Source organism: Archocentrus centrarchus, chromosome 5 (genome assembly GCF_007364275.1).
Source record: "Archocentrus centrarchus isolate MPI-CPG fArcCen1 chromosome 5, fArcCen1, whole genome shotgun sequence".
Lineage (NCBI taxonomy): Eukaryota > Metazoa > Chordata > Actinopteri > Cichliformes > Cichlidae > Archocentrus > Archocentrus centrarchus.
In genome coordinates, this window is record NC_044350.1 from 18,773,505 (window position 1) to 18,794,674 (window position 21,170).

Sequence of the window (21,170 nt, forward strand, 5' to 3'; positions counted from 1 at the left end):
CACACACACACACACACACACACACACAGAGTACGAGAGAATGCACCTTTTCCCTGATACGTACACCAGCTCGCAGATAAAAGGTAAGGCACATGTTCACTTCACTACATGTTTTCTATAAAAACTCAATTTAAAAAAATTAAAACAAAAGAAGTGAGAACATTCGACTGTCTGTGTGTCTTTGTATAAGTGTGAGAAAATGTGTGTGGGTGTGTGTGTTGGCACAGTTACAGCGAGGCCATCATAACACTTCTGCCATGAACTCTCAGCAGGGCTGAAAGACCCACGTGTCGCTCTGTGCCCCAAACATTTCATAAACGATCAACAAGTTAGAAAATTATTAAAATCTCTTCGGATTCTGTGCGTGCGCGTGTCTTCCGGGGATCACAGACGAGGTGATGCTGAGCCTCCGTCACAGGTTTGGCGCTAACCAGTTCAGGAACTTCATTGCGAGTTCAAATCCTAAGAAACAAGCCTGGAAACAAAAGACAGAGAAACCAAACTGTTAGGCCTACGAAGCAGTGAAGAAATGAACATCACAACGCTTGAATAATCACTGCGCTCCGTGTGGAACAGTGAGGTTGGCTGTGTGTTTCCTCAGTTTAAGACTATAAACTTACTATATACTTTAAATTTAATAATATCAATTTTAAAGCAGTCATGACCATAGAGACTGAACCAAAAGGGGAAAAAGAGCCCAACACACAAGCAACCTGTAAAACTCTAAACATGATATAATGTGCTAATTAATCAGCTTGAAAGATGCTGGTAGGCAGATATTTTACAAGAATCACCGTGTTAAAATGAATGTGGTGCAGTTGAACTTTGTTTATGTTTATTAAATTTAAACAATATTTTAAAGAAGTGCTGTAGGTTGACATTTAGAAAAAGTAAATAAGTAAAAATGTAAGTTTTGTCCCCTCCCTATTTTAAGCTCCACACACTAAACAACAGGACTCAGGGTAGACTGTGGCTGCAGTGGATACTTTTCATTGTTTTTCACTGCTTCAGCTTTTCTAAGCTGCAACTTTGCCTCCACAGAAGGCTGAAGGGGACAAACAGCACAAAGAAGAATAGTGCACAAACTGGCTGTTCCACATATTTTTAATCACTCCCCTCTGCTGACAGTAAACGGCTACAACATGTAGACGGCGGTCTGCAATCATGCCAGTCTCTTAGCCCTGAGTTCTGTCTTAACCCGCTACATCCGAGCATCCCTTTTTCCCCTCTGTAAACTTGTCTTTATACAACCAGCCTGATCTGGTCTGTAAGTAACTGTGGCCAGTTATGTCTTTTATCATAGGTTATAGTTTCAAAAGCCTGAAAACAGCCCAGTCGAGATGCAGGAGGTTCCCCTTCCAGCCCATCTGCTTAACACTATGTTTAAGTATTATAGAAGTTTTGTCCAGTGGTGCCAAGAAGCATGCTGCCTCCACCAGCTTTGGGCGCATTTTCTAATTTTCCACTAAAACACCTTAACCTGGGTACCACCTGGTTGAGCAGGTGACTCGTGAGCAAATACCGCAGCATCCTGAGTTCAAGCCCACCGTGGGACATTTTCTGCTCATCACTGCCCCTCACTCTCTCCCCCTACTTTCCTGTTTACTCAGCACAGTTCCCTTTCTCTTGAATATTTGATTTAACCCAAACGAGAAAATAAAGTATGACCAATGGGTGGAAAACTGTTAACCAAAGAGAACCCAGGTGTCTTGAAAGTTGATATAAGATCTACCTTTACCGCACTGAATCTGCTCAAGTTCAGCAGTAAGCAACATCTCATTAGGCCACATTTTAAAACAAGGAGCTGATGGCGATTTCCATTTCAGTGATATTAGTCTCTTTGCAGTGATCATGGATTCCCTCAGAGCTGGTCTTTGGTGGGATGGGAGTGATCTTTTCCCACTAGAGCAGTCAAATAAGGCCAAACAGTCCTGCTCTACATTGCCCTATCAAAAATAAACCCTTAGCCTCAGATGCTATTGATGCTTCACGTACTCATAAAGACAAGATTTATTTTCTTTGCATCAAATCTCACATCTGAATTGCACACTTATGTGCCACTGCAGCATCTGACTGAATTCCCTGTTCCTCTAGAAGAGCAACAAATGAAAGATCCCTGGTTTGATTCCAGAAAGAGACAAATCCCTTTGGAGTTGCATCAGGAAGGGCAAAGAAAAAGAAAAAAAATCTGCCAAATCAAATATGTGGAGCTTCCTGCTACCCCTGCTGAAAGTCTGAATGTACCTCACTGTGTAAGTGAGCTGAGGAATAATTGAAGCACGCTCACCGCATTTGCAGGGAAAGCTCGAAGCATGACGGCGTTGAAGCCCTTATACAGAGAGGTCACACCCTCCTCTCTGATCAGCTCCCGCAGGACATCGCGGAAACCATTGGGATACTTTCCTTCAGGAGCTGAGGAAAAGATATTTTAACTCAGTCACAGACTTTTTTTTTTTATTTAAGATGAAGCTACTTGTAAAGGGAAAAGTCAGGGGGAAGAGACAGAAATGAAACGACTCCTCCAGGAGGCCTCTTCAGTTCAAAATCAGTTTCACACTTTGCACAGTCTGTTCAATATCAATATAGGCTTAAATTCTTTATCACTGAACAGAATTAAAACTGAAGGCCACTAATAAAAAAAAAAAAAAAAATTGCAAAAATCTGGAACTATAAAGTAGCAGAAGTGAATACCGGCCATAAAAATAATAGCAACAAACACAAATTTTACAAAAACAAACCTGTTTGGAAGCGAGACTTGAGAACATCGGGCGGAATTGCGACAGCCCAGTTAAAGATGCCGGCCATTCCTCCTGCAAACAGCACGCTGGGAACGCTGAGCTCGTTATGGCTGCAAAGAGAAGACGACAGGCCCGGGTGCTCAGACGGCCTTTTTATAACAGACAGCTGTAAATGCTGCAGGGCAGAACAAACATTAACCTTTTTCCTGCAGGTGTGAGGAGGTTCTTCAGCCACTCATAAGACATGAAGTACATCCCACTCGCTGGAACATCTGAGTTAGAAAACAAACACACACAAAAAGAGAGCTGCTTGGGCTGCAGAGTTCCCACTTTAACACCCAAAACAAGTGAAACGGCTTCATTTACCTAAAAGTGTAATAATTAAATGGATTAAAGTCACAATTACTGAGAGTTCCTATTTAAACGTAGAGTACTTAACATATTCTGAAACACTGTAAGAGCTGTTTAATTCTCCCCCCATGAAGATGACATTTGACGATCTTCTCATTTAAGCCATTTGTTTTATGATTGTTGTATTTAACCTCTTTTTTCCCTGCTGTAACAATGAAATTTCCCAACTTTGGGATAAATAAAGTCAGTCTTATCTTACACAATGCTAGGCAGGTAGTTTTAATGTTGAGTGGCTCAACATTTACAGGCTGTTTGCACACAGGGTGAAACGACAGCTAAAACCACGTTGGTTTTAGCTGGGTTTGCTTAGTGAAACTAAATGTAAAGAGAAACTTTGTGAAGATGACAATTAGTATTTTCCCATCAAGTGATAATATTTGATCTACTAATAAATAACCAGCAAATAATGAATAGTGGAACTAAACAGAAATGCTCAAAATAAAGCAGCACCTCTCATGAGGGTCAGAGCCGTGCCTTTGTAGATTCCTCTGATTCCACTCTCTCTGTACAGCTGTTTGACGCAGTCCATGGGTCCTGCATACTTCACCTGTCCCGTGGATGCCTGAATCTACACACACACACACACACACACACACACACACACACACACACACACACACACACACACACACACACACACACACACACACACACACACACACACCTTTTACATTTACTAAACATTTGTTCCAAATTATAACTTATAACCTGTGACAGGAGGAGATTAAGGGAATATCAGGAGTGTTTCTACATGTGGCATCAACTACTCAGTTAAAAAAATGACAGCAATTAGACGCACGCTGTAACTTCTGACCTGTAGGAGACATTTGATGCGCTCTCCAGGAGTCATGATGGCTGTGGTGAACACACCGGACAACATCCCTGCAGCAAACAGCTGTGGATATCTGCAGGAGACGAGAGGACAAGGCTGACATACGTCAAGTTATCAACCACAGGGCGTCTGACAGGATGCAGGATAACGTATGGCCACCATTACAAAGCAATCACCTACGTAAGGATATCATCAGGGCTTCTCTGTTGTAGCTTCTTTCCCAGCCCAAATCCAAAGAAACAGATAGCAAACATGGGCGTAACTCCGATTATAGGGGCTGCCATTCCTTTATAGAGCCCTTTAATACCCTGTAAAAGAAGACGAGGAGGAGGAAACATCAGTGTGGGGAATCAAAGCCAGTATTTTAGCTAATAAATGCCAGAGATTACAGCAGTATGCACATTCACCTCTTTGGCTAAAGTCTTTTTAAAACAGTCTATGGTCCCAGCATACAGGAGGCTCTCTCCAGGTTTGGGTTTTGGTTGAGTTTGTAAACGCACCTGAGAGAAAAAGAGGTTGTGAAGTGCACGATTTTACAACATAAGCACATTCCAGCCCACAGAGTCCTGATATTAACCTCACTAAACATCTTTGGGATGAATGTGAACTTTAAAATATTTCACCCCACCCTTCCTAATAATATCAAATATATTTACATTTACGTGATCAGTAATAAAACTGGGTAAATATGATAATAACCTCATGTTTCCATGGAAACATGGTCTTCTTTTCTTCTTCTCACAGACTATACTCGTGGTTTAACAGAAACATGGCTGGCATATACGCGATGTGCTGAAAACACGCAGACACATCAACTGACCTGCACACACAAACACTGACAGAAATCTTGGCTTCATCACACAAAATCTGCCCAGGTCAGTTTTACTAATATCACCTCACTGATCGTGTGGCTGTTACAGCAACACATTAATGATTTTTTTCTCCTCTTTTCTTGCTGTTTCCATCACCAGAGTCTGATGAACTGTGTTCATGTGGTAAGCTGTACATCAATTTTAAACATATTTGAATATTTCTGCAGCCTGATTTGCAATTCTGAGAAGCGGGAAAGGAGCTTCCTCCGAAGGGTGTCCGCTCTCTCCCTTAGTGACAGCATAAAGTGCCCTGTCATTCAGGAGCTGCTTCTCCTCCACATCAAGAGGATGTGGAAGCTAAGGTGGATCAGATATCTGACCAGCACTAAAGGTGCTGCTGTACTTTGTCTCACATATAAGGAGTGAAATACCTCTGGGTTTTGAGTCGCTATATGGACAAAACAAGCCATCTGAAGGCACCGTCCAGGCCTTTACAGTCATGATGAGAATCTGTCATTATTTCCTGACATTTCTTTTTAGATAAGCTGCTAAGCCAGAGAACATCAACAGTTCTGGCAGACAAAGTAAGACGGTAAATATTGAACTGAAAGTCACCAGGAGAACAAAACAGCTTCACATGAGAGCTGATGTTGCTGCTGAATGTGTCCACGGGGTAATGACTTACATCACTGGTGTCTGAACAGCTTCTTCTTTGATCACTCATTAACATTAAAAAAGGGTCTAAGATTAATTCCACCCTTTTCCGGCTGAGGACCATGGCCTCAGACTTAGAATCAGCACCTCTAAGTCTGAGGCCATGGTCCTCAGCCGGAAAGGGTGGAGTGCCATCTCCGGCTCAGGAACGAGTTCTTGCCTCAAGTGGAGGAGTTTAAGTATCTCGGGGTCTTGTTCACGAGTGATGGGAGAAGGGAACGGGAGATCGACAGGCGGATCAGGGCTGCTTCTGCAGTAATGCGGACGCTGCACCGGTCCGTCGTGGTGAAGAGGGAGCTTAGCGTAAAAGCGAAGCTCTCGATTTACCGGTCGATCTACGTTCCTACCCTCACCTATGGTCACGAGCTTTGGGTAGTGACCGAAAGAATAAGATCGCGAATACAAGCGGCAGAAATGAGTTTCCTTCGAAGGGTGGCTGGCCTTTCCCTTAGAGATAAGGTGAGGAGTGCGGCCATCCGGGAGGGGCTCAGAGTAGAGCCGCTGCTCCTCCACATCGAAAGGAGCCAGTTGAGGTGGCTCGGGCATCTGATTAGGATGCCTCCTGGCCGCCTCCTGGGTGAGGTGTTCCGGGCATGTCCCACCGGGAAGAGGCCCCGTGGTAGACCCAGGACACGCTGGAGAGATTATGTATCTCGGCTGGCCTGGGAACGCCTTGGGGTCCCTTCGGATGAGCTGGAGGAGGTGGCTGGGGAGAGGGAAGCCTGGGCTTCTCTGCTTAGGCTTCTGCCCCCGCGACCCGGCCCCGGATAAGCGGAAGAAAATGGATGGATGGATGGATGGATTAATTTTACTTCAATAAAGGTCAGCGTAATAGCATCAGCAGTTTTGTTTGTTTAGTTTCAGTCAAAGCAGTTTACCTTTATATTTTTCACCTGGTTGTTCTTGGCCCTCCTGCAGTGGCTCTGAGTCCTGCAGTGTGAGACTGTGCAACTGGAACAGCATCCAGTGAAAAAGCCCTGCCTAAATTCAAATCTGATTATTTTGGTTACTCAAAAGGCTCTGAATAGACTAATTCTTTCACCAAAGCCAAATAAGATTAACCATATGCTCTTAACCAAATCCTAGATTTACTATTTTACTATTATGACTGTAACAGGGGCTGAAGTGCCAAGTTAGAAATCCCTGAGTATCTGGTATACTTTAAAAGGAGCTGACCAGGAAGCTGAAAGCTCAGTTAGGTTTCCGTTTTAGAAATAACCAGTGCCTGTCTTTTAGCATTAGGTTTTACCAATCTTTGACTATGAAAATTTAATTTGCATGCGTGCTGCTACCAGTTCTTTGCTGGGGCCTGTGGGATGTAGCTCTTGGGATTTTTTTTTTTCCTCTGAGCACTGCACGATCTGACCTTGGGATGAATTTGCTGGGACGCCCCACAGTATGCAGACAAGAAATTCACAACAGGAAGCAAAACAACAGTTTACTGTGCAGATATTGTGTGACACTCCTAATGTGGACACGTCATGCCTTCATGCAGACATAGGTTTGATTGATTAATCAGCTGTATACATCAGCAGTACTGATTACTGCATGTCTGACGCAGTGACAGCAGTCCCGCATGCATCCAGGTCAGCTGAGTCGTTTCACAGCCTGAATGCGGGTCAAAGGGCGGCCTCAGAAACACCCGCACTAAACTCACGACAGTGTTTCAGTCACACCCCCGAGGCCTACAAAAAATGTCCCATACATGTTACACCCTGCTGACGGTCTCCTTATGCGACAGAGTGACTTGCAAACGCACGCAGAGTGCAGTGTTTACCTTGATCGTGTCCAGTGGGTGTCCGGCGAAGACGAGGCAAACCCCCCCAAAGCCTCCAGCGAAGAAGTTCTTCAGCGGGCTGATCGGCTGCGGCTGCTTGGACATCTTTACAATCTGCAGGAAGGAAAACAGAATGAATGAAGCACAGAGACGCAGAGAGAAGTCCACAACCGGCCACTAACAGCTCACCTGCTCGGCCTTTCCTCAGGGAGAGAGCGGTATGCGTGAGAGGTGAAGCCACTCCAGTCTGCGGGACCTTTGACCGACTTTACCCGGACCTATCTGACTGCAACACTGCAATACGCCGGTGCGTCTCTGTTTGACGTCCGGTGGGAAATGGGGGGAAAAAAACATTATTCTTCTTCCCATTTTGATCAGGCTGTTGAGACGATGTACAGACTTAGTGCTGCCCTCTACCGTTTGTCATCCAAGCTCCCTTTGACAGTTCTTTAGATTTTTAACCCGTATTTTAGTGTAATGTAAAGATTTTCCATCAGTTTCGAGTCTCAGTGCGGCTATGACAAGTCATTTCTGAATCGAAAAGTAAAACCTGTCAGCCCCCCCCCCCCCCCCCCCCGCTTTGTGTATGCCGCAACTCACTTGATTGTGACAGATGTGTTTTCTGAGTCTGTATATGGACTCACCAGCCACTTCATTAGGTACACCTGTTCTGCTGCTCGTTAACTCAAATATTTAATCTGCCAATCAAATGGCAGCAACTCAGTGCGTTTAGGCATTGGATATGATCGGGCTGACCTGCTGAAGTTCAAACTGAGTGTCATAATGGGGAAGAACAGGGATTTAAGTGACTTTGAATGTGGCATGATTGTTACAGATATGCTGGTCTGAGTATTTCAGAAGCTGCTGAAATATTTGGATTTCCCACACAACCATCTCTAGGGTTCACAGAGAATGCTCTAAAAAAGAAGAAAACAGCCAGTGAGTGGCAGTTCCTGGGTTAGGCAACACCGGGTGCCACTCCTCTCTGCTAAGAAGAGGAAACAGACTACAAATCACACAGGCTCACCAATACTAGACAATAAAAGACTGGAAAAAGTTGCCTGGTCTGCTATGTCCTGATTTCTGCTGTAACATTTGGATGACAGGGTTCAGAGTTTGGATCCATCCTGCCTTTTTCAACGGTTCAGGCTGCTGCTGGTTTCTGGTAGTTGATGGTGGTAGTGGGGTGGGGGTATCTTGGCACACTTTGGACCTTTTCGTACCAAATAAGCATCATTTAAATGCCAGTCTATTTCAGTATTGTTGCTGACCATATCCATCCCTTTATGACCACAGTGTACCCATCTTCTGAAGGCTGCTTCCAGTGGGATAAAACACCATGTCACAAAGCTTAAATCATCTCAAACTGGTTTCTTGAATATGACAATGAGTTCACTGTACCCAAATGACCTCCACAGTCACCAGATCTCAGTTCAATAGAGCACCTTTGGGATGTGGAGGAAGAGGAGATTCAAATCATGGATGTCTATATTATCTGTGTGATGATATTATGTCAATAAGGCCCAAAATCCCTGAGGAATGTTTCCAGCTCTTTGTTGACTCTGTGCCACCAAGAATGAAAGCAGTAATGAAGACAAAAAGGGGGTCCAAACAAAGTGTACCTAATAAAGTGGCTGATGAGTTTAGTTGTGCAATAACATTCTGGTGCTCATATAAATCCCACCTCATAACTTTTTTCAGATTCATCATTTCTCTTGACTCTTTGATCTATTTAATTATTATTTATGAATATTCAGTGCATATTCAGAAATTCACTAAAAACATTTAAAATAAAAAAAGCAAAACAATTCTGAACAGTGAATTTAAAAAAACTGCCAAATCTGACTTTCATATTTGTTGTGTCGTGAGTGCAGTGATTTCCATGTTTGCAAAAACTCTGAGTGAACATATTGTGTCACACAGTCACTCTCTCAACAATACAGCTCACTGTTAAAATAGAGCTTTATTAGTTTCATTATAACACAGCCGCAGCACTGTTGCAGACAAAGTGAATCATGGAGACGTTCACCACTCGCACAGACACACACACACACACACATATACACAAAAAGACATGTAGTCAATCAGAGAATGAAACACTCATACTAAAAGTTTGAAATTATTTCTGGAGTGTCAGGAGAAGCCATGCCAGGGATACAAATGAGGTCAAATGTAAGACGGGACAGCAGTACTGGGAAACAAACAAACAAACAAAAAAAAATCAGGGTATTAAAACCACAATGAGATCAAATAAATGCCCTGTATTACATTTCCTCTCCTTGATTTTAAGCACAAACATGAGATCAAAGCTGGAACTCAACAATACTGACATAATGTAAAAACACTCCTGCCACAGCTCACGAGACTCCATATTTTACAGCCAGTTGTTATAAAGCCTCATTGCAGCGCAGCATCTGTAAACAGCCAATGTCTTCTGATGCTTGATGAGCTTCGCATTTGCAAGTAAGGAGTGACTATCTGAAAAGTGTGTGGAAAAGTACCAGACTGAGAGGAGAGACTTGATAATAAGCAGCAGCAGCTTACACAGCAAAAAGTTTAGTAACGCCAACACATGAGTCAGGCTTTGTTTTCTCAGTAGAATAGTGAACTTGCTCAAGTTGTTCTACTTGTCTTAAAATACGATTGAGGAGATGAATGAAAGACAAAGTCAGTTTTAAGAGTAAAGTGATCGTTAAAGAAAATAATGCTCTCAGTAACACACAGTAGTTTGGTCCCACCAAAAGGGAAGCACGTAAAGGTTCAAAGTTTTCTCTCCACACTGAAACGGTGGCACCTCGTGCCGTAAACACAGATTTACCCTCCTGTTACAAATCTTTAAGCGGAAGTCAGTTTGGTTAAAGTCAGTTTTCTTACATTAGGGTTTGGCTGTAGTCAGTTAATTTCATAATACTTTCAGGTGCATGCAGTTATTTATTTCATTATTGCTAAGGATTCACTTTGAGAACCGCTTTGAGATTTGGCCACTTCTAATTTGAAAATATGGTGAAACCTGGCGGGATTTGGTGCATTTGTCAGATTTCTTCCTTCTTGAATGCACCCGGAGAACCCACACACATCCCACTCATCAGTCAAATAACACTCAGCATCACATGCACGCTGCAGCCCTGGAGTAAACATCCAAGAGAACACCGGCTTCTCTCAGCACAGGGTGGCACAGAATAGGAGTCATCCTCAAATGTCTGCTCTTCCTCTTTTAAGCTTTACCGTACCTCGCCGCAGTCGATGGGAGCAGACTACAGTTTGTGATACTGGCACCGGCTAGTCCTGGTTCTCGCAGATCTGCGGGAACTCCTTGTAGATCTGCTGTACAATCAGCTTATCCATCTGTTTCGCCGTAGCGCTCCCTTCATCCTCGCCTGGATCTTCCTCCTCCCTGAGAATCCTCTGCAGCGCCCCCTGCAGGTCCGACAGGCGGTGCTGGTGCTCGAGGTAGTCCGTCGAGCGCATTATGGAGTGCATGAGGGAGAGATACTCCATCCGCAGCTTCACAGGGAGGGACAAGCAGAGAAACTGTTTACATGCCGGCCGCCATTACAGGTAAATATGTTGACAGTGCGTCCCTGAAATATTACTCCCCCCCCTCCCCTTTGTTTAACAGTTTTACATAAAACTTGTGTTGTCTCACCTACTTTTAAACCATTTGTTTTTCCTCTATCATGCACTTCATGGCGAGCACATTTTTTTTTTCTATTAAATATCAGAATCACTCCGGTCTCATTCCTACCAGAGCCAGCTGAAGACTAAAACAGCTCACCCACCAGCTTAATTATACCAGCAGCTGTGCAGTATGTCAGTGTCTCACCTTGTCACCAGGTGAAAGGTCAGATATCTGTCGAACGGCGATGTCGATCATCACCATCATGTCTGTGCGGTAGAAGATGTCGGCGGTCTCGGGGCTGGCGAAAACATCCTGCAGGAACTTGAGCACCGAGTGCGGTGCAGGCGGTGTGTGTTTGAACATGCACACAGGGTCGTCTGGGAGGGGAGGAGGGATTAAAAATAAAATAAAAAACAGGTTTATGAAGCATAAAAGTGAGCATGCTCCAAAGAAAAGTTAAAAATGGGAAAGAGTGTTTTTGTTACCGCCTCTGTTGAGGAGCAGCAGCACTTTCTCCGTGAGGATCTTGACATTTTTCTGCTTCAGTTCTTTCATGATCACGTTGTTGCTGGGAACTGGTTGACACAGACAAGACACAGACATGCAGCACAAAGAACTATTAAACTCTTTCATGCATAAAACTGTTTGAACGTTTCAGCAAAAGTTAAAATGAGCCAGAGAACACCCAAAATCATGGCTTTGCTCCATTTGTTTTAGCTACATATAACAACACCAGGACACCAAGTCCATCAGTTTCCTGCTATGATTTGTGAAAAAAACAGATTAAAAAAAAAATGGAGGCTGTTCTCACCTGTGTGGTGCAGGTTGAAGGACAGCAGGAGGTTCAGGAAAATGTCAGGCAGCTGCTCTGCGGGATCAGAGGGATGCCCGTCCTCCACCACACCCAGCAAAAACTGAACAAAGTCGGCATTCAAGTGTTCTGGAAGCAGGGAGGGCCGGGATTAGATCTGGGGGTTTTTTTTTGTTACTGCACACAATATCCTTTAGATGCACCTTTTAAATCACACATGTCAAAACATTTTGATGTACTGAGCTTGAATAAGCCTCTCACAATGTGCCAAACAGCGACAAAAGCACTGTCAGGAAGCTAAACTCAAAGCTATGCTCTGTTTGAACGCAGCAGATTTATCTAATGATTAAAGAGCTGACAGACCATAGTGATGATATGGAACCTGCTCTCCCATTGAGAAAATCATAGTTAGCGCCAAAGCTGTGTAGCACATCTTCTGGTGTTCTGAAGGAAAAACAAAAACATTAAAAACAAATGAAAAACATAAATCAAACTAATGTGGCTAAATTTAACTGAGGTACGAAACAAGAGAAACTGAAACGAGTGACACATTCACCTTGTGTGTCAGTCTGAAGGTCTCTTGCCAGCTCCATGGGCAGGATGGAGTTGAGAAGGGTGGAGATGAGAGCAGCATCCAAGCTGCACATCGCCCCGAAAACTTTGAGCAGCAACAGCCGCAGAGACACACGGTGCTCCTGCACGAAGGCAACAATGACCCACATGACCCTCATTAGCATGCACTGCAATACTATAGCTGCAACTGAGGTCAGCCACACAGGGCAGGTCTGCAAGATGCGTCACGCCAAGATATCTATTAAACAGAACACACATGTAGTCAGATGTTTACATCCACTTATTATGGCCATGGATGTAATTTTGGGCTTTAATGAGTTCTTTGAACTTTTCTTTTTCCAGGGTGGAATGATTGTACAGCATACATCTTTAATGACTTTAAAAACAAGAATTGGGTGCTCAAGTTTGAATTTATTTTGGATTTTCTTTAATCCACACAGGATCAAAAGTATACATACAGGCTCCTATATAACAATATTTGGTTAACTGTCCCTTAGCAAGCTTCTGACATACTTCTGGCTGGATATTTGACTGCTCATCTTGGCACTCTCCTGGCACTGACCCAGCTTTTAAGTGTACTCCATAAATTTTCAGTCGGGTTGAGGTCAGGGCTTTGGAAGGCCTGACCAGAAGCTTAATGTTAGCCTGTTTTATTCATTCCAAAACCAGTTTTGATGTGGGTTTGTGGTTTTTTGTCCTGTTGGAACAACCAACTGTGTCCAAGTTTCAACAGTCCAGTTTATTTGAGGTGAAGTGGAAGAATTTATAGTCCTCTTTCTTCATTATTACATCCACTTTGTGCTGTGTACCAGTACCACTGGCAGTAAAACAGCCCCAGAGCATGATGCTACCACCACCATGCTGGACAGTTGGTCCAGTGTTCTTAGGTGTGAAAGCCTCACCTTTACTCCTCCAAACATACCTCCGGTCATTGTGGCCAAAGAGCTCAATCTTTGTCTCATCTGACCATAAAACCTTTCTCCACAAGACCTTCCCAACTCGCATAAATTTACAGGTCTCCTTATCAGATCTTCACTGACTTCCTTGGACTTCCCCATTGTTCTGAGTATGGGTCAATCCAGTGAGTGCTGTCAAACAAATCCTTTTAATGCTGGCAAAGAGAAACTACCAGTTGTAGTCAATCATGATCACTAATGAGAAGTTAACAGGCCATGGCCTTGTCAAGATAAAAGCCATTGTAGGACCTTAAGCACCACTTATTAAAAGATTTAAATTGGTGTTTTATATATTTGAGCCTGTGTGGATAAGAGGAAAATCCAAAATACATTCAAACTTGTGCACCCAATTCTTTGAAGTCATTAAAGATGTATGCTGTACAGTAATTCCACCCTGGAAAAAGAACAAAGAAATCATTAAAAGCCCAAAACGACCCTGACATTCATGCCCATGATGAGTGTGTAAACATCTGACCACAGCTGTATTAACACCCAAAAATATGAAAACTATTAAACTAATTTCAAACAAGCATGTAGGCGCACCAGCAACAAAGGAAAGAAGTGTATTCATTGAAACTGGCACAGTTCTTTCTGCAGTATCACAACATTTTACCTCTGATGTTTTATTTTTATTTGAATCAAAAATAAAATGCTTCGTTCACGTCGCATCTCACCATCTGATAATAGGAAACCAGGGACAGCACGTTCTCATAGTCGTTGGCCTTACACATCCTCTTACACACCTCTGGATCTGCATCAGTCTGACGACACAAAGCAAACACAGTCACATTATATCAAAATGAAACTTCATAATCCCTAAAAAACTCAAAGACTCCTGCACATCACAGGACAGCCGTTAACAGCTCATCTGGACGTCCCATTTTGGCTCACTACAAAGTGCCAGCAGAGCTCATTCAGCAGCCTGAAGCGTTTCCAGATTCAGTCTTTAAGTACGTTGCTGGATTTGTGAGTCGTCTGAGCCGCTCTGATCCTATCAGATACGTCTGGTATTTACTACACAACATCTGAATGTGTCCTGGGTTCTTATCACAGGCTTATCACAGAGGAAATGTTCACATAACAATCCTGACAACAGATCAGCGATATCAACTTTAAAAGTCAAGCCCTTTCTACAGGATATGTAAAAAAAAAAAAAAAAAAAAAAAATGTTTTTCCCGCTCTTGCTGAAAAATCCCCCTCTCCTGACCCAATTCCACTTCCTTCCAGCTTTCTTGGAAGTTCATTCCCATTATGTAAAATGTATTTGCTCTACTTGTGTTTGTTACTGATTTATAAGTGAATCACGTCAGGAGCATTTCTGTGAGATCTTTGTTATTAGCGCGTCAGGACGCTGCAACGACATGATGGCATCATACCAGTATCTTCAGCAGCTCCTCGAGGTAGCAGGCGATGAGGGCATGATCTTCGTGAAGCGCCCAGCTACGCTGCTGCGAGTCGTCCCGGTGACGGGCGAGGTCACTAAAGATCACCTCCAGGCGCTGTTCATCGTGACACACCTGGCCCTGCGGCAGCGCTGCACTCAAGTCCTACAGACACAAAAAGCATCAGTACACAACTGCATTTTTTAAATAACCTGTTACACCAGGAGGAGTGATTTCCTCTGAAATACAAAGTGGACACAAGCTTACATTAAAGCAGACAAAGCAAAACTATTTCCGTTTTTTAAGTAGTTGTCTGAAGTTGTATTTCTGGTCACCCGGCTTTCACTCTTCTGGTTTCTCTGTTCTCGACTCCATGAACTCCTGATAAAAACTTTGTGGCCTCTCACTTTCTAAACGGTTCACTGCGTTTGAAACCTCTTGTTTGGTGACATGAGGGCAGAGAATATTTAACACATTTATTAGAGTAGGTTTAAAAGAGAATACCAGAGGTTTTAAAGTTTCATCTTGGATGTGTGCAGCAACAAAAAAGACAGGAGGCCGAGCTGAAGGTGGCAAAGTTGAAAATACTAAGGTTTTCACCGGTAGTGACCGGGGTGGACAGGAGGGCTGGCTCAGGTTGAGCGGTCTGGAGACAAAGTTAGAGAGGCAACGCTGAGATGTTTGGATCTGTGCAGAGCAGAGCAGGAAAAAATGGAAGACCACAGACAAGATTCATGGATGTAATAAAGGAGGACATGCAGAGGGTTGGTGTGACAGAAGAGGATGCGAGGGATAGGGAAAGGGAGCAGATGATGACGATGATGATCCTGGACGTGTGTAAGAAGCAGCACAGCTGGACATATTAACAGCTGCTTTCCAAACTTTATAAAGAGGCCGTTCTCCGAGGAAAGGATTAAATCCAACATAAACTGATGACCCACAAAATTAAATTGGCATTTATCTGGATTTTACCAGCACTGACCCCACTCCCCCCATGGTAATGGCACTCTCCCTCTGCCACACAACTAAACTACAGCCCTGATCCAGAGAGTAGGTTTAGTGAAAACTCTGTTTCCCCCCCGCTGAACCTGAAACATCTGTCTGACACTCAGTTTCATTTCCTCACTCCGACAGTCGACATCGCAGCACAGGTGGCATTTTGATTATGTAAATATTTGAGTCAAGATGGGTGCACTGATGCGCCGAGACCCTAAAACTGGATGAAATGTGATTTAAAGTGAGTTTTTGAATCCAGGCTGAAAAAAAAAACCAAAAAGACATTAAACACCGCCAAGCACAATAGATGTCTAAAAATATTTACTTTAAACCTCGAGATCTTTTCCACTGCAAAACATCAAAATCAGTCTCACTGAGTCCGACTGATATCAGAATTACATAAACTGTCTCATCTGTTTGATCCGTATTGTTATCTTTATTTTCTGCCACGTTCTTCTTGTCTCACAGCTGAATAATTATATCCAAGGCTCAAATGTGACATTTGTTAGGATTCCAGCTTTAATATTTATTATCTATTATAAACTTTTAATTTGGGCAAATGTGACTAAGTGGCCAACACCAGAAGCTCTTCATTTACACGTTGCCACGGTGAATCATGATATTGGATCACCACTTTTTTTCCATGCACATGCTTAACTCGGGGTGGACATCCTCAGAGTTGACGGATCAGCTTTTCTGGAACTGCAAAATTCAAGTTTCCCCATCTCACATTTAAATCATCTCAGAGTTGATTAAACCAGCTTTCTGGAATTCTGGAATTCCTGCTCAGGAAGGACGCAGATCGCAATCCAAGGGATGCACTAGAACAGACCAGAGCCATGGAAACTGCACCCCTCAACCCCCAGAACCCAGTGGATCCACTGCCAAAGTCCCATCGCCAGACACCACAGGACAACACCGTACCCATGCCCTGAGGGGTCGGAGTTGCTATAGCAACACTAGGAGGACCCAGGCAGGCTGTTTAACACTGTGGCCGACTCTCATTTTGGTTTTGTTTGAAATGCTTTCTTTTTCCAGCTCCCTCTTAAGTCTAAGTTGAGTGCTTTACATGTAAAAACATACTCAGGAGGTTTCTCATGAGACCGCAAACTATTCAAGCTCGTCAACGGGATGTGTGCACACATGTCACTATGTAAATACAGGAAGCCGCCAAAAGCTACCAGCTACTTGGATTTGTAACCACCTGACACCAGTGGAAAGAAACAGAAAAGCTTAATGTGACACTTGCGTTTAAAGATGAGCGAGTGATACTGTGTGAACTGTCCCTGCTAAATGCAGAGGGAGCTGAAACTCTAAACGACTCCGGTGTTCTCCTTTAAACTGGCCGTGGGCCAGCGTGCTGAGTCCACGTGATGTAATGAAAACAAATCTGACCTTGCTCTCCACCAGCGAGAGGAGGACTTGCTCCAAAGCGGAGGAGGCTTGCGGTAAAGCGGTCTGCAGGTGACCGACCACCACGCCGACAGCGACCCGCGACAGCTCGTAGCTCAAGCCCGTGTTCTTCCGCACCAGCTCGATCAGTTCAGCTCCAATAGTCATGGGAACCGGCTCAGAGGTAGAGGAGCTGCCAGGAGGGTTTTCAGCAACAGACGGGGGGGCGACGGGCCATTCAGTCCCTTGCTGGTCCACCGTAGCAGCAGGCTGTAATGGAGTGCTGTGCTGGGATGGTGGGACAGGCTGGGGGGGCTGCGGTGCTGGGCTTTTCTTTGCAGGAGCTGGCTGAGGAGAAGAGTCAGAGGGCAGCAGGTCTGGAGGCGGCGCGGGGGGCTTCACCCGGGATGGCACAGGAGGAGGAGGGGTGCTGGAAATGCTTGGCAGACTGACCTCAGAGGAGACCGGGGAGAGAGAGGAGCCTGTCTCTATAGAGGTGGTGCTGAGCGAGAGGGAGGGAGCAGGGGACGAAGGAAGAGAGGACACTCTGGAGGGGACCTCTGGCTCTGCTGAGAGAGAGAGGGAGAGAGCTCCAGTTACAGAGAGGAGAGCGTGAACAGGAGCGACTAAGAATAGAGCGAAGTATAGAGCTGCAGGAGCAAAAAACACCGTGCAGCGACGCGTGACACCGTAATCTGTTTTTAGGTGACGAGTGGAGGGTTTAAAGTCAGCGATGCTGCTGCTCATCACAAACCTGGACGCCGGTGGCTTCTCTGCTTTTCGGGGGGAGGCGGAGTGATCGGAGCGGCGCGCCGGGGCTGAGGCGGCACCTGAAGGAAGACAAGGAGAGATGAAGCACTGCATGAGACTTGTAAAAAAAATAGCCAAATATATTATAAATAAGTGACTAACGTAATTTATTGTTATTATATGTGCTGTCTATTATTACAAATCTATTATGGTCACAGTAACTACCAACTAGTGGTGAAAATCCTCCCACCTTTATAACACCTGAACAGCACAGACTAAAAGAAGCTCCTGGCAGATATTCAGCAGCAGTCACAGCTAAGAAACTGATTTTTTAAAAATGTAACTCAAAGTAGTAACGGTAAAGAAGACCAAGCCTACTAAAAAAAAAAGACAAATCATACTAAAAAAAATTAATAAAAATCAGTTGGGTTAAAAAAAAAAAAACCTTGCGCATGAAATCAAGACAGACACTGAAAGGAGCTCATCTTAAACCTGCTGTGGGGAAATTAATGAACAGATGAAAACTCATATACATACTGGCCAATATTATCACCACAGACACATCAGTACTGTGCAAAAGTCTTGAGATACTCCTCATTTCTTTGTTTGTTGCAAGGAAACTGAAATGGATGCAGAACCTCATTGAAATATCTGCAAACATACAGAGAAATACAGCAGAGGAGGCAAAAACAGAGTCTGTACAATTCTAATGAGCTTGGAAGTCAATACTCTGACCGTCTTTATTCTTCAACACAGCCTGAACACCCTTAGGCAGCTTTCTTGTCATTTATTTAAGTGTTCTTCAGGAATAGTTCTCCAGGCTTCCTGAAGGACATTCAAACTCTTCTCTGGATGTTGGCTGCCTTTTGTTCTGTTCTCTGTCAAGATGATCCCAGTGTTGAGGTCTGGGCTCTGGGGAGGCCAATCCATGACTGACAGTGTCTGATGATGCTGAGATAAACTGATCTTTGGGAATACTATTTTATGCCTGTCAAACTGTATTATCTTTATTCATAGATTAAAAGAACAAATAATTTGTTTTTCCAACAAGCTGCTTGTAAAAAAATAAAAGAAAGAAACTGGATCTTTGCTAAGAAGTGCAGATAGCAAAGGTTCATTTCTTGAGTCAGGTGCCTCCTTTATGCTTGAATGATTAAAAGGTCAGTGTGGAGTGGCTTATCAAACAAAAAAACATTCCTCTGACTGGACTGAAAAAGCAGCCAATGTCCAAGGAAAAACTACGAAACACCTTCAGAAAACCTGAAGAACTGTTGCTCAAGACCACTTAAAAAAAAAAAAAAATCCAACAAAGTCTGACTCCTTGAAAGCAAAACACAACACAAGGGGTGGCTCAAGACTTTTACACGGTGTTTATGTTACATGAATGCCAGTATGAAACTTTTCTTGAGTTTTTTCAAAACATGATGGTTGTACTTGGAGTAATTTAGAGTTGGTGCAGTCTCACAGGTACAGAGTGGCTCTGCCTCCACTGTTTACACGACTCTGCACTTTTAAACAATCATCACATAAATTTTCAATGCGAATAAAAGTTACTTTTACCATACTTATTTATATCTATATATAAGATTTTTTTAACACCCCACATCTATGGCATGCAATGAGGCTTTTCTGTTAATGAGCCATCATTTTAATATTTCTTATTTATAATAACAGATTAATCTGACCGTGAATGCATGAACTCATGAAAATTAAATGATGCTGCACAAAGAGTGTTTTTGTATTGTATGAGCATGTTACCTGGTAAAAACCCTGTTGTCCTTGCATACTGTCCATGCTTCCTGATAACGGCACGCTTCCATGTCGCTGATAGTCTCTGCTAAGGCCATTGGGTGCAGGAGGGGTTTGACTGAGAGATATTTCGCTGCTGGAAGATGGGAGGCCCTGCTTGTGACCGGTGGAGGAGGAACTTCGCCGAGCGAGGGTCTCCTTTCTGTGATGGATCAGCTTTCTGCGACAGAGGAGGGCAGCGATTCAAATGCAGAACATGGAGAAACATTGTGCTGTATCACACCTTTGTAAGTGTTTCACTCACTGCAGAACGTCTCGCTGTTCAAGATTGTATTTGCCTCCATTTTTTAAGGCCACATTGTGGATTCCCTCGATTGCTCTGTCGATGGACTGCAGCACTTCATCCTGCTCCGGAGCCTAGCAGAGAAACACAGGGGATAAAGCGAATGAAATATTAATTTGCATACAAAATGATTAAGACAGGGCATACTCATGGCTCGGCGGCAGAAACAAACTAGGACGGTTATCTAACAAAAACAGCCTTTTAACCAGTGTCACACGTGCTCAGTGAGGCTGCACATTCTAGCTCATTAAACCTCCACAGCCAGTGTCATTAATTACAGGAGCCAGCCCTCCTCTCCTGCCAATGCCTGCGATACACTTATAAAATAACCTGCGCTGACTTGTTCACTGAGAGTCTGGAGACTGCTGAGCTCATCTGGGTGTGACTGTGAGGGAACCAAAGTTATGTGGAGGAAGCAGCTACTTTTTAAACAACGAGAAAGCTGAAATTCCTCAGAATGAAATGGATACATAGTCACAGTACGAGATTATTTAATCTGAGCAGACACAGTGGATTTATGTGGTGGTGGCCTTGGATCTGCTCTATCTCACATCCTACTCAGTAATGTCCCTTGTCATCCTCTCCTGTTATATTTCATCCTTTCCTGACTCTTTTCCTGTCCCATCCTCCTGTAACCTCCTCTCTGTCGCAGTCAGCAGCTGCAGTGCAGGCGGAAAAAAAGCCATCCCATGTCCCTACATATTGCATCCTTTCCAATAATTTATGGCTTATTTCGCAAGCATGCATTTCTCTCCACCCTGGCACCCTCAACATGGCTTGCACTGCAGCACATATAGCGGTACAATGAATCCGTCTGATCCCATCAATTCAACTGCTTTACTCTGCATTCCCTGGATTTCACTTCACCCCAGGGTGCAGCGCGGTCACGGTAGCTATTCACTGAAAGCAAAGAGGGAGAGTGAGGATCATAAACGGTTTTTTTTTTTTACCTGTATTTTTTCGATATACGAGGCGGGGATGTAACCGGTTTCCCCCGAGCTGCAGCGGGACCCCAGCCACCAGTGTTTGTTGCTCCTCTCTAGGATTAGGAAGCTTTCACCGGCCGCGAAGTGCAGCGAGTTGGGCTCCGAGGATCGGAAGGCGTACAGAGACCGGTACATACTTTAATAACACTTTAACGCAGCGAAGCAACCTCCCCAAAGACAGAGAAAGATTATCTGAAGATAAGCGCTATCCGAGTGGGGAAAATCTGCTCTGCTGGAGGTGATTTAAAGCGGCTGCGGAGGGATGACCGCTGTGCATTTTCCGCTGTTTATTTACGATGCAGCTTGGATCATCTGACCCCGCTGTTACC

General features: G+C 43.9%; 2 protein-coding genes across 3 annotated transcripts in view; both read right to left on the reverse strand.

The window, feature by feature from the left end:
• Positions 1-7,614, reverse strand: part of prkar2ab (protein kinase, cAMP-dependent, regulatory, type II, alpha, B) — a 16,501-nt gene extending 8,887 nt beyond the window's left edge. Inside the window, 6 exon segments of the mRNA XM_030729156.1 lie at positions 2,932-3,010; positions 3,600-3,717; positions 3,964-4,054; positions 4,162-4,481; positions 7,285-7,398; positions 7,474-7,614. Of these exon segments, the coding sequence (XP_030585016.1) occupies positions 2,932-3,010; positions 3,600-3,717; positions 3,964-4,054; positions 4,162-4,481; positions 7,285-7,389 (713 nt within the window). The 5' untranslated portion in view covers positions 7,390-7,398; positions 7,474-7,614.
• Positions 7,615-9,234: 1,620 nt separating this feature from the next.
• Positions 9,235-21,149, reverse strand: nckipsd (NCK interacting protein with SH3 domain). 2 transcript variants are annotated; one of them, XM_030730121.1, is made up of 13 exons: positions 20,806-21,149; positions 19,817-19,929; positions 19,522-19,732; positions 17,768-17,843; positions 17,017-17,579; positions 14,620-14,790; positions 13,918-14,004; positions 12,271-12,409; positions 12,078-12,158; positions 11,715-11,843; positions 11,389-11,478; positions 11,108-11,280; positions 9,235-10,788 (listed from the first exon to the last, which is right to left on the reverse strand). In XM_030730121.1, the coding sequence occupies exons 1-13, from the start codon at positions 20,974-20,976 to the stop codon at positions 10,564-10,566; spliced, it is 2,229 nt and encodes a 742-aa protein (XP_030585981.1). In that variant the 5' UTR covers positions 20,977-21,149; the 3' UTR covers positions 9,235-10,563. The 2 variants fall into 2 exon arrangements, with proteins under 2 accessions (XP_030585981.1, XP_030585980.1); XM_030730120.1 differs by having other exon boundaries at positions 17,017-17,582.
• Between the last annotated feature and the right edge of the window lie 21 nt (positions 21,150-21,170).